At 44.4% G+C, this 12,563-nt stretch overlaps 1 protein-coding gene across 1 annotated transcript; it reads left to right on the top strand.

Annotated features, from left to right (window-relative positions):
* The first annotated feature begins 7,597 nt into the window (after positions 1-7,597).
* On the top strand, positions 7,598-11,777 carry LYPD5 (LY6/PLAUR domain containing 5). The gene is made up of 5 exons (XM_074192738.1): positions 7,598-7,683; positions 9,043-9,180; positions 10,541-10,717; positions 11,113-11,259; positions 11,352-11,777. Exons 1-5 carry the CDS (start codon positions 7,638-7,640, stop codon positions 11,585-11,587), a joined length of 744 nt encoding a protein of 247 aa, XP_074048839.1. The 5' UTR covers positions 7,598-7,637; the 3' UTR covers positions 11,588-11,777.
* Positions 11,778-12,563: the final 786 nt, after the last annotated feature.

Raw genomic sequence — 12,563 nt, 5'->3', positions numbered from 1 at the left:
CTAAGGCAGATATTCCTGATTTTGTCACCACCACCACCAACACACACACACACACACACACACACACACACACACACACACACACACACACAACCAGTGACTCCTATGAGGAATGATTATTTCTCTCATATTAATAACTAATTATTAAATCAGAACTGATGGTTTTCCCCTTTTCTACTTCCTTATCCAGAAATGGGAAATCTTTCTCAAACACTTACCCAGGCCAATATCTAATCAGACAGTAAAAGCAAGTCAAAGTTTGGACTTAAGGGAGAATTGCTGTTCACTCTGTTTACTCAGTCAAGTCAGGGAAAATATGGATCCTCCCATTTGTCAGACAAGTGATTTGGAAATTGATAAATCCCTTTGACCAAGATCTGGGGGACAAGTCATATGCTCCAAGACCATGATTGTAATATAGCCCACCTCCCATTATAATAATCATTTTCTTATTGTCAGCCAATAAGAGCAGATTGCTACCCTCAGGAAAACCTGATCTTCCAAGGGCATATAAACCATGAGCCCACCACTATCAAGGGTCTTTGACATTCAAGAGTATCACTGACCTTTTATTAATAAACTGATTGAGATTATTAACAAAATGACTAAGTTACCCAGAAATTATGACTTTCAAACTTTTAATATGCCTCACTTCCAACATTAGCATAAAGTCATCTATTAGCACCTTAAGCTCCACAGAACCATCCTATCTCTAGTTTTCTGACACTGACCACCATCTTCTCTATGCTCCAGCTGCACCGGCCTCCTTATTTTTCTCATATACAACATTACATCTCTTGTCTCTTGGTCACTGGAATGAGTGTCCTCCAAGCCTGGAAGGCTGTTCTCCTTCTATCTCTCCCTCTTATATGTCTGGCTTCCTACAAGATTTAACTCTAGACAGTCATTAGCACTGGAAGGATCAGGAAATGCATCTTGTAAAAGATGAACCCATTGTTACTGAACTACCAATCATATCAGTTGGATGTATGTAGTTATTTGCATGTTATCTCCCCCATTAGAATGTGTTTTTTTTTGTTTGTCCTTTGTTTTTGAAGAAGACCAATGATTTCTGGACTTATGTCTTGAAGTGAGGCAGAGCTTCACAAAGTTGACAATCTCACTCTGTATTCCAGAGGTGTGGAAGTCCAATGGCAGGACACAAGTCAAGATGACTGGTAATGGCCTAGGCTGAAGTGGATGAACTTTGGTTGGCATCCTTGATGCCTGGCCATAAGCTCCTTGAGGCAGAGACAATGTTTTTGCTTTTCTTTATATCCTCAGAGCTTATCTAGGAACATAGTGAGCACTTTATAAATGTTTGCTGACCTAATGACTGACTGCTCTGATTACCACTCTGCTGTTGCCTTATTTCTAGAAGGTGGGGCTGGGTCTAGAGGAGTGCAAATATGGTTGATTGATGAGCCAAGGACAAATTCTAATGTGTCTGTCTCCTCCCTTCTTGCATACAGAATCCTCACTATTTTAATGACAGTCATATTAAGATTCTGGAATTAAGTGGTAGACCCAGTTCAAGAAGTCTCCTTGGCTGAGACTGGGTAACTGGGTCTGGCATCAGGAACTCACTGAACAAGGTTGGTCATGGTCAAATGGTACCCATTAAGGTCCTTGTTGGTTGACCTTGACTAAGTTCCAAGGTGACATATTAGAAATAGTATGTGTTTAAGTCTAATCCCAACTCTCTTACTGATTAGCTATGTGATCTTGGACTAACGTTCTCTGGGTCTCAATTTACTTATTTGTAAGATCATCCTGAGTTACCTTCCATCTCCAAACCTTCTAATCCTTTGACCAGTTCCAGGCAGCACAGGAAAGGTACTTTGAGATCTTGTAACCTGAGGAACAGAGAGACACACACAGAGACTAACTGTTAGAAAATCAGATCTCTAAGGGCAGCTAGGTGGTGCAGTAGACAGAGCACTGGCCCTGGAGTCAGGAGGACCTGAGTTCAAATGCAGCCTCAGGCACTTAATAATTACCTAGCTGTGTGGCCTTGGGCAAGGCACTTGACCCCATTGCCTTGAAAAATCTAAAAAATAAAATAAAATAATTGCCTAGCCATGTGACCTTGGGCAAGTCATTTAAGCCCATTGCCATAAATAGAAAATTAGATCTCAGCTAAAGAAGAGGGCCCTGAAGATTCTTCAGGGAAGGAAAGGATAAAGGGAAGGAAGTAATAAACATTTGTCACATGACTGAATAAGTGTCATAAAGGTCTGGGAATTCCTTCTGAGCTGTTTTCCTGGCCCAGAGGTGGATGGTTTTCTTTGTCCCAGACTCTGACATTGATCCAGATTTGGAGGCCCTCAGGCCAGGCACTCAGGAAAAAAAGAGAGGGGAAGGTTCTGCTGGACTTCTGCCAAGGGTGAGCAAGTCTGACAAGGCCAGGGGAGGAAGAATGGGGGTCTGGACCCAAGCCCTTGTCTCTTCTTGGGACCCTGAGAGGAGCAAGAAAGAGAAGATACTGACCTACCCTCAGGTTCCAACTAGTCCTGCTTCAGAAGCCTCTGTCACCCCTGGTTGCAGCCTGTCCTGAGTCCAAGAGGAGCCACAAATGTACTGCTGAGGCACTTCCTATCTTCATTCTATATGATCTTTGGCAAGTCACTAAGGTCCCTGGGACTAGATTTCCCTCCTTCTGTCAAATGAGGGGGCTAGATGTGATGCTTCTTTGTTCGTGGCTCTATCTATGATCCTTGGGTCAGAAAAGAAGTAGCAGGTCTAGTCAAATCAGCAGACATCTACTAATAATTAATGAAATGATTAATTAATTGATAATTATTCCTATGTGCTGGACATTGTCCTAAGTACTGAGAATAGGGAAAAAAAGACAGAAGCAAGTCCTGTCCTCAAGGAGCTCACAGTCTCATGAGGGAGCTACTTGTCAACACCTATGGACAGGCAGAATACATACAAGGCAAATGTCAGACTAGCCACAAAAGGGAGGAACTCCACCGGCACTCAGGGAAACAGGAAAGGCTTTGTGGGGAGAAGCAATATCCTACTGAAAATCAGCTGTAGAAAAATAGGACATTTGCTCCTCATTTCCCTTCTGACCAGTCACTGGTCAGCTTTGCTTTCCATGAGATCAGAGCTACTTAGGTCTTGGGTTACCTACAACCTGTTTAGTTTGTACATTGCCACTGATCTACGATTCTCATAAGCATAGGGTAAGATTTAAATAGCCCTAGCTAATTTCTAAATAGTCAGTCCCCAAACTCTAAAACCAAAAGGCTGCCCCACTAGTTCAATCCTGTCCCAGTCCCTAGAAACATTCCAAGGACACTTCAAGCCTTTATTAAGTTCTTATGGCTAAGCATTGTGCTAAATTCTGAAAATATAAACACAAATAGGAAAAAAAAAAACATTCCCTGCCCTCAAGGAAGCTTCCATTCTAATGGGAGAAGACAGAGACAAAGAGATCCACACATGCAGGGCATCAGAGGTGGAGAGAGCATGCTCTTGGAGGACAAGGATGTCCATATGCCAATGAGCTTTGAGATTTGAATTTCACAAAATTTTAAAATGCACAGTCCTTGCCTTCATGGAACTTACATTCTACTGGGAAGAATAGACAAAAGTGTAGTATGAATGCTGACATGTAATCATCTCTGGCACCAAGAAACCCTATCATCTGTCTCAGCACCCAGTAAGCTCACATGTGATCCATGACCAGACTTTATCAAGAGTTATACCCTGATGGCCAATATGACCAGAAAGGTCAGTGATCAATGTTGGAAGGGATGTGGGAAATCTGGGACACTAATACATTGTTGGTGGAGCTGTGAACTCATCTAACCCTTCTGGAGAGTAATTTGGAATTATTCCCAAAGGGCAACAAAAATGTGCATACCCTTTGATCCAACAATACCATTACTGGGTCTATAGCCTGAAGAGATGATGAAAAAGGGTAAAAACATCACTTGTACAAAAATATTCATAGCAACCCTTTTTGTGGTGACAAAGAATTCAAAATTAAGTGAATGTCCTTCAGTTGGGGAATGGCTGAACAAATTGTGGTGTATGTATGTCATGGAACACTATTGTTCTATTAGAAACCAGGAGGGATAAGAATTCAGGGAAGCATGGAAGAACTTGCATTGAGCTGATGCTGAGAGAGATGAGCAGAACCAGAAGAACACTGTACACCCTAACAGCAATATGGGGGTGATGATCAACCTTGATGGACTTGCTCATTCCATCAGTACAACAATCAGGGACAATTTGGGGCTATCTGTGATGGAGAATACCATCTGCATACAGAGAAAGAATTATGGAGTTTGAACAAAGACCAAAGACCTTCAATTAAAAATAAACATTATCTGATTATGTAATTTTACTATCTCTTATACATTATTTTCTTCCTTAAGGATATGATTTCTCTCTCATCACATTCAACTTAGATCAATGTATACCATAGAAACAATGTAAAAACTAACATACTGCCTTCCATGGGGGGGGGGGAGCAAGACTAGGGGAAAATTGTAAACTCAAAATAAATAAAATCTTTTATAAAAAAAAGAGAAGCATTGTGAGTCCTATGTATCTATGTGTGTGTGTTTGTGTGAATATAATATATATATAATATATGTATAATTTATAGCAGCCCTTTTTATATTAAAAACAAAGAAATAGAAATTAAAGGGTTACCTTTCCACAGAAGAATGGTTGAAAAATTGTGGCATATGAATATAATGGAATACTATTATGTTGTAAGAAATAAATGGGGTTGTTTTGTTTTGTTTTTAGGTTTTTGCAAGGCAAATGGGGTTAAGTGGCTTGCCCAAGGCCACACAGCTAGGTAATTATTAAGTGTCTGAGACCGGATTTGAACCCAGGTACTCCTGACTCCAGGGCCTGTGCTCTATCCACTGCACCACCTAGCCGCCTGAAATAAATGTTTTTAGGGGGGAAAAAAGAGCCATGCCCTGAGACTAGAGCTTCAATCCAATTTACTTGCAAGTCATGGCATCATATCTCTGATGTCATGGTCCTCTTCCAGGATAAAGGACAACCAATCACATGATGGACAGACAAAAACAATAGCTCATAGATATATAGCACTTTATATCTTATCTCATTTGACCCTTAAAACTGGGCACCTCCCTCCTTGTCCCATCATCACAGTCTCTCTTTGGGTACCAACCTGAGATCCTGCTTCCTCCCAGAAACCCTCCATCAGCATTAGCTGATCCAGAGAACTCTTCTCTGTGGGTCTCATTCCCTGGAGAAATGTGGTTCAAGGATGGTTGCCCTGAAGTCAGTAGAAGAGAGAATTTGAGGGCTCATGTACCTGGATTCTTGTCTCAGGTCTGAGTAGGTACTGAGGTAGACAGAAATGAAGTGATTGGTCAAGGGGGAAATTCTCATCTAAGGCAATGTTTGAACTTCTCTCTTGCATGTGTTATGCCCCCTAGCTGCCAGTAGGCAAAAAATTATGGAAAATGTGAACCCTTCTTTCATCTGAGTGGAAGATGGAAAGTCTCTGGCACCAGTCAACATTATGAGTCTTGAAGGAAGAGAAGTTTTCTGGTGTCCAGCAATAAGGAGAGCAGGTATTACAGGTAGGTGAGTCAACCTTCCTGAATATATGTAGGCGGGAGAAAACAAGACCAAATGAAAGAATGACAGTCATCCTGTTTAGGTGGGCCTTAGAGTAAGTGAATTAGAACTGTAAAACATAAAGATGGAAAGGTGGGAGGCAATCAGATTGGGGAGAGTTTTACAATCCAGCCTGAGGGGCTTTACCCTAGAGATCATTAGGAGCCATTGAGGGTTGTTGTATAAGATGTGACAAGATCAAACCTGTGCCTTTGGAGACACTAGGAAAGGAGCACTGATTCCAGTTAGGAGATTCTGGCTCAAAGAGTCTAGTCAAGGAGTGATGGAGACCAAGTTAGGGCTGTTGCCCTAAGAGTGGAGAGAAGGGAATGAATCAGAGAGGGGTGGAGGATGTACCTATTGATTTGCTGTGGTCGAGGAGTGAAAAGGAAGAGCAAAAGATGGCTCTGAAATTTGGAACCCAAAGGTCAGGGAGTCAGGTGGTGCCATCAAGAGATCAGGAATTCTGGGAAGAGGGCCTGATTTAGGGGACAGAATGATGAATTCAATTTGGGACTGAATTTTAGGTGCTGATGGGACATCAAGGTGGAGACACCCTACATGCTGGTAGAAAAACAGGACCAGGGCTTGGAGTGAGGTCAGGAATAGATATATGGATATGAGAAATATGGGTTCACATCATCTTTTTGCTCAGTCCTAGATCTACCTTCAATTCTGCTAGTTGGTCCTGGTGGAACTTCTGGGAACAATAGTCCGAACATACAGTGACTAGAGCCTCAATTCTAACCCTTCCAGAAGCAGGGAGGACCCAGAAAGTAATGAGAGCCCTTCTGAATAGGGAGGACTCTCTCATTCATCATGGCCCTGCCTAAGGAGCCTAGCCAGGAGCTGAAGATACCTCTCAGGAAAAGAGGGCGGTGAATGACATAAAAGACCCCAGTCAATTATACCTGGGTCCCTCAGGAACCAATAATGATCCAGGCACATGAGCCCTCAATGTTCCCTTTCACTGGTCTTCAGGGTAATCATCCCTGAACCATATTTTTCCAGGGAATGTGGGCCATAGAGAAGAGTTCTTGGAATCAGCTAATGCTGATGGAGGGCTTCTGGGAGGAGGCAGGATCTTAAGTGGGTACCTGAAGACTAACTTGTAGAAACTGGCTGGGAGACTGTGCTGATGGGACAAGGAGGGAGTTGTCCAGTGAAATGTTATCCATATGACATCAGATTCATCCATGAGAATTATATAGGAACATGGTTGGGCAGGGCTTTCCTCTCTCCAGATACAGCAGAGGAAGATAGAAAGGGAAAAAAAGGAAGAAAAAGGAGAGTTAGAAGAAAGAAAATAGAGAAGGGGGGGGGAGACAGAGGCAGGGATGGGGAAGAGAAAGTCAGAAACCAAGAATGGGAGGAGGAGGAGGATATTTTGAGGGAGGGGGCCACAAATTTTGGAAAGTGGAGAAGACACAGCTCGGGCAATAGTTTGGGGCAGATCAAGAGGCAGGGAAACTACAATATCTGAATAAACATTATGTTCACTTTTAAAAATTTTTTCTTGTGTTTTTTCTTATCTCATGGTTTTCTTTCTTTTTCCTTTAGTCCTAATTCCTCATACAGAATGTTCACTAGACTGTTTGCCAGTGAGGGGAGTGGAGTGGGAAGGGAGGATGGAAGGAAATTATGTAACTTATAAATATGCAGATGCATGTGGATGAATGTTGAAAAACTTTCATAACATGGAATTGGAAAAATGAAATAAAAATAAATTATCAATTGGGGAAAAAAAGATGTAAAAGGGAGCACTTAATCTTCTTAGCCCTGAGGTAAGGAGGGGAGACCCATAAAAGCCTTGCCCCTCATGGCCGTTCCAGCTTCTTCAGAGGTCCAGGTCCCAAACCACACCTCAGAACACCCGGGAGAAGCCCAGCCCTGGGAGTGAAGGGGGGGAGGGCAGAAGAAGGGTGGAGGATAAAGGAGGCAGTTAAGAGGAGAAAAACCTGCTCCCAGACCTGAAGCATCATTCTTAGCATCCCACTGCCAGCCTCTCCATCATCATGATGCTTCCCTGGTCTCTGCTCAGCCTCTTTGTGACACTGACAGGTAGTGAACCACTTGGGACTGAGGTGGAGGGAGGACTGGGCAGAGATCCACATTTTAGGGTCCTTGAGAGGGCAGGGGCAGCAGAGAGAAAAGGGAGCTCTGTTGTCTTCTCCATCCTCTCTTCAACCTCATCCCTCTTCCTCCGGTCACAGTGGGGTGGGCATTTGAGGGGATCAGGCCGGAAGGCAGGACTTCTGACTATCCTCTCTGGCAGACTTGATGATGGAGAAAAATATCCACTCCAGAAGTCAGACAGCAGGAGGAGAGGGCTCTATCCCTGGGTCCCTTTGAGGTCTTTAGTATCCCCTGGCAAGCCTATTTTTGCCTTCCTGGAAGGGAAAGATGGATAGAAGGGGAGGGAGGGACCAGACCCCACCTGCCTGAGATGAACCTGTCCTGGCCTCTGAATCTCCTCATCTCTGAGTCTGTCCCTCCATCTCTTGGTCTTTGTACCTCTCTGATGTCTCCTCATCTTTGTCTCCTCTGTCTCTCTGCATACTCTATGGATCAGTGTTTATGATGTCTGAATCTTAATCTCTTTTGGTGTCTGTATTCTGTCTTTCTTCTGTCATCTGTCTCATCATCTTCCAAGTCACCTCAGATTCCATGTGTCTGTAGATCTTTTGGGGGAAGAGATCTCTCTGAAGCTCCTTGAACCAGTTCACAGTCTCAGACAATCAGAGCCAGAAGGGAACTCAATGGTCATTTAGCCCAACTCTCCCACATTTTACAAATGAGGAAAATGGAGGGAACTTTATTAAGTCAAACAAATTTTTAAAGACAGAATTTGAACTCAAGGTGTTTGACTCCAAGGTCACAGCTCTTTTAACTATGCTATGCAATTGTCTATTTCTATTTCTGTGTGTATATGTGTGTGTGTGTGTGTGTGTGTGTGTGTGTGTGTGTGTGTATATATATATTATATAAATGTGTGTATAAACATTTATACATATATAATACACCTAATTTATCATTTCTCTCTGTTACCCATTGAGGAAGCAGGTATGTGATGAAACCAAAGAGTAGAGATGAGTGAGACAAAGATGTGAAATAGGGAATAGAAAAGGTGACTCATCTCCTCTCTTGTTTGAAATCCCAGAGGACTACCTGGAGGAAGAAGGGTTTTACCATTAGCTCAATGAAGAAAGGGAGGGAAGGAGAGTAAAGACTGGACAAGCTGGTGTGTCCAGTTCATTACCAGACTCAGGCGAGGAGATAAGATTGGGGACAGGAGAGTAATACAGCAGGTCATGCCTTAGTCAATGCCCCCATGTCTCCCATCTCAGCTGTGGGGCTCAGACAAAGTGGTCCATCCCCTTGCCCTTCCCCACTCTCTCGCCCATCATTTGTCTCCCACAGGCACCCAGGCGCTGCAGTGCTACAGTTTTGAACGTTTCTTCACTGGTCCCTTTGATCTCTCCAGTCTTTCGATGCCCATTGTGGAATGTGATGCAGGCCAAGAGGCCTGTCTGGAGGCAGTGACTTCCATTAGTACAGGTAGGGAACAAGAGGAGGGAGATTGGGGAGGGAATAAAAAGAACAAGAGGGGATGACAGAATCAAACCACATAGCTCAGAACCACAGATCTGGTAGTTTGGTAATTCGGAGCTGAAAAGGACCTCAGAAAGCATCTAGTCCAACTTGTTCCTGAGCAGGAATCCATTCTTCAGTATCAATTGATTCTCTATCCTTGGTTCAAATTCCTTTGTCAATAAGGAGGTCATTACTTTATGAAGTTTGTGGTTGTTCAGTCATTTTTAGTTGTGTATGAATATTGAGGTTTTCTTGACAAAGAAACTGAAGTGATTTGCCATTTCCTTCTCCAGTTCATTTTGCAGATGAGGAAACTGAGGCAAACAGGATTAAGTGACCTGCCCAGGGTCTTGGAGGTAGCATGTGTCTCAGGCCATTTTTGAACTCTGGTCTTCCTGACCCTAAGCCTGGAGCTCTATTCATTGTTCCACTTAGCTGCCACCTTATGAAGCAGCTCATCCCAATTTTGATTAAGACATTCTTCAGATGAGTCAAGATCTTCCCATTAGACTCTGCTACTCATGGGCCTCATAATTAGCTCTTCCTTCTGTCCTATGAGGCCCCCAACAAAACAAGGCTAGTCAGTCTCTCCTCCACATTACAATCCTTTAAAGAGCTGAAGACAGTTATCATGCCCCCCCCTCCAAGTATCCCTTATCTCTCAATCTCCATCTTGGTCACCTACCCCCAGGCATGCTCTAGTTTGCCTTTGTGATAATGTGACATACAGACTGGGAGATGGTCCTCCAGACGTGGCCTGACTACAGGGGACCATCAACAACACCCTAATCCTAGATGCTATACCCTGACTGAGGATCACTTGAGCTTTGGGCTACCAGGTCATACCTTGGTGAACATAGGACATGTGGATTCCAAGACCCTCAGATCATTTTCAGATGAGCTGCCCCCTAGCTTCTTCCTGAATTTGTAGGGTTGCTTTTTAAAACTTCAAGTATAAGACTTTATATTAATGTCAACTGAATTACGAAAGGGAAAAATGACTTTAGAACAGGAAGGTCAGAGCTGAGAAGCATCTTAAAGATTCTCTAGTCCAGTCCTCTGGGAAGGGAAAGAGAAGAAAACTAAGGTCCAGTCTATAGATGCTGAGAGGGATTGATATACTAAAGATCACTAAGTTGTGAAAAGAATATTGGGAGGGAAAGGTATCCTGATGTGGAATCGAAATGGGTCAGAATAGGAAGGCCCAGAGACAGCTTTTGTGAAGAACATGCCATGGCTGAAGATGGCTGATGAAACTTGGGATGAGGCAGAGGAGCCGTGACAGAGTTACATCTTCATTCCTTTCCCTCTTTCCCATGTCCAGGTTACAGAAACTCACTAACCCTAGTGAAGAAGGGTTGCTCTTATGGACCAGGTTCTGGGGAGATGACCTCAGGGGGTTACTCACTGCCCCCCGACTATACCCTGTTACTGCGATGCCAGGAGAATCTGTGCAACCAAAAGATTGAGGACCACAACAGCATCCCCAACCTCAGCCAAGGTGAAGTGAAGCAGGGGGAACAGGGCAGCCTAGAGGCTTCTAGAGACCCCAGAAATTGAGCTCTGAACTTCTTTTGTTCTTCAACAGAGATGCTGACAAATTGAACTGGAGGGTCCCTTAGAACAAGGAGCTAGGAAGGACCTTAGAACAGGGAAGGTCAGAGCTGGTAGGGACCTTAGAGATGATCTAATTCATATCCTTTATTTTAAGGATGGGAAAACTGGGGCCTAGGTCTTTCTAGTTCTAGCTGCCTGTAGTAAGCCCTCATTGCCAGGATATGTGATAGACAGAATGGGGATATGTGTGGGCAAAGTCACCAGTTTCAGGAGCCAGGGGCTAATGGGGGGCAGGAGAGATCCACCCTGACCTGGCAATGTCCCCTTCTGCCTCCCCAGCCCCAGAAAACACTGAGCTCAGTGGGATTGAGTGCTGGGCCTGTGTCAGCACCACGGCTGAGGGCTGTGAGCTCCAGAATGCCCACAAGATCAAGTGTCACGGAGGCCAGAGTGTTTGCTTCCAAGGTCAAGGCTTCCTAGCCATTGGTGAGTAGGAATGGGAGAGACCCAGTGGGGGAGGCCCGGCCCCGGGGAGAGCCTCCTTCTTCCTGCTAATCTCTACCCTCCTCCCTTCCCAGATGATTTCTCTCACCCTTTCTACATGAGGACATGCCAGGAGCCCTCGTGCACTGTTATTGGGGCTGCCACTCACTGGTCAGACAACTATCTCAAAGGGAACTGCTGTCAGGGAAGTCTCTGTAATAACCGCTCCAATGTCCAGGAAGTTCCATTCACCAATACTCAGCCCTCCCATGCCCCTGCACTCCTGGCCCTGCCCCTGCTCCTGACTATCCCCTTATTGTTCGAGGTCTGAAAGAAGGCCTGGCTTCCCTTCAATCCTGGAGCCTTTCTGTTTTTGTTTAGAGAGGGAAGGGATCTGGTGCTTCTGGGCAGGGTGGGCAGGGAGAGAGGATCAGGGCAGCTGTCCTCTGAAAGTGAATACATTCTTTCTCTAGGGCCTAGGCACCCTGTTCCTCTTTGGACAGTGTTTATTATTAAAAAGTATTTCTTTACATTCACCTGAGGTCATCATCTCTGCGGCTTCTCTACCCACCAGCCCCTGAGCTCTCAACTTTGGTTCTTCAGCAGAGAGGTTGACAAATTGGACTGGAGAGACCATTAGAACAGGGGATGTCAGAGCTGGGAGGGGCCACAGCAATCCTCTTCTGCCCAGCAGCCCTTCAGAGAGCTGGAGTTAGTTGTCTGTCACCAAGTCTTCCCTTCCCTTCCCTTATAAACACCCCCCCCAATCCTTTTCTTTCTGAAGAGCCTGACTGAGTCTGTTCCCCAGATCCCCTGAGGACCTGATCCAGTTTGTCAGCATTCTTTCTAGTGGGAAATTTTCAATTCTCTCAGCAACTCTCTAAAGAGACAATAACCTGGGGGTGGCTAGGTGGTGCAGTGGATAGAACACCGGCCCTGGAGTCAGCAATACCTGAGTTCAAATCTGGATTCAGACACTTAATTACCTAGCTGTGTGGCCTTGGGCAAGCTACTCAACCCCATTGCCTTGCAAAAAAAAAAATCTAAAAAAAAAAGACAATAACTTGAAGAGAATGTGCCAATCTGCATTGGTGGAAGGCATTTCCTCATCTGGGAGTTCTCTAACCCAGGTCCAATTTCTATCCCTAGACATTAATCTGTATTTCAGAGTCTGCTGCACAATATCTTATAAACACCCAGACCTGGGTGTTCTATCCACTGCACCACCTAGCTGCCCCAGATAGAGCACCTGGACCTCAGGAGGACCTGAGTTCAAATTTGACCTCAGATACTTAATACTTACTTAG

Source organism: Macrotis lagotis, chromosome 1, assembly GCF_037893015.1.
Source record: "Macrotis lagotis isolate mMagLag1 chromosome 1, bilby.v1.9.chrom.fasta, whole genome shotgun sequence".
NCBI lineage: Eukaryota > Metazoa > Chordata > Mammalia > Peramelemorphia > Peramelidae > Macrotis > Macrotis lagotis.
Note: the sequence above shows the minus strand (reverse complement) of the source record. Positions and strands in the feature narration are given on the sequence as shown.

Coding starts and splice junctions, on each gene's coding strand:
- LYPD5 (XM_074192738.1), top strand. CDS start 7,638: ATGATGCTTCCCTGGTCTCTGCTCAGCCTCTTTGTGACACTGACAG. Junction 7,684..9,042: donor CCTCTTTGTGACACTGACAG/GTAGTGAACCAC, acceptor TGTCTCCCACAG/GCACCCAGGCGCTGCAGTGC. Junction 11,260..11,351: donor TCAAGGCTTCCTAGCCATTG/GTGAGTAGGAAT, acceptor CTCCCTTCCCAG/ATGATTTCTCTCACCCTTTC.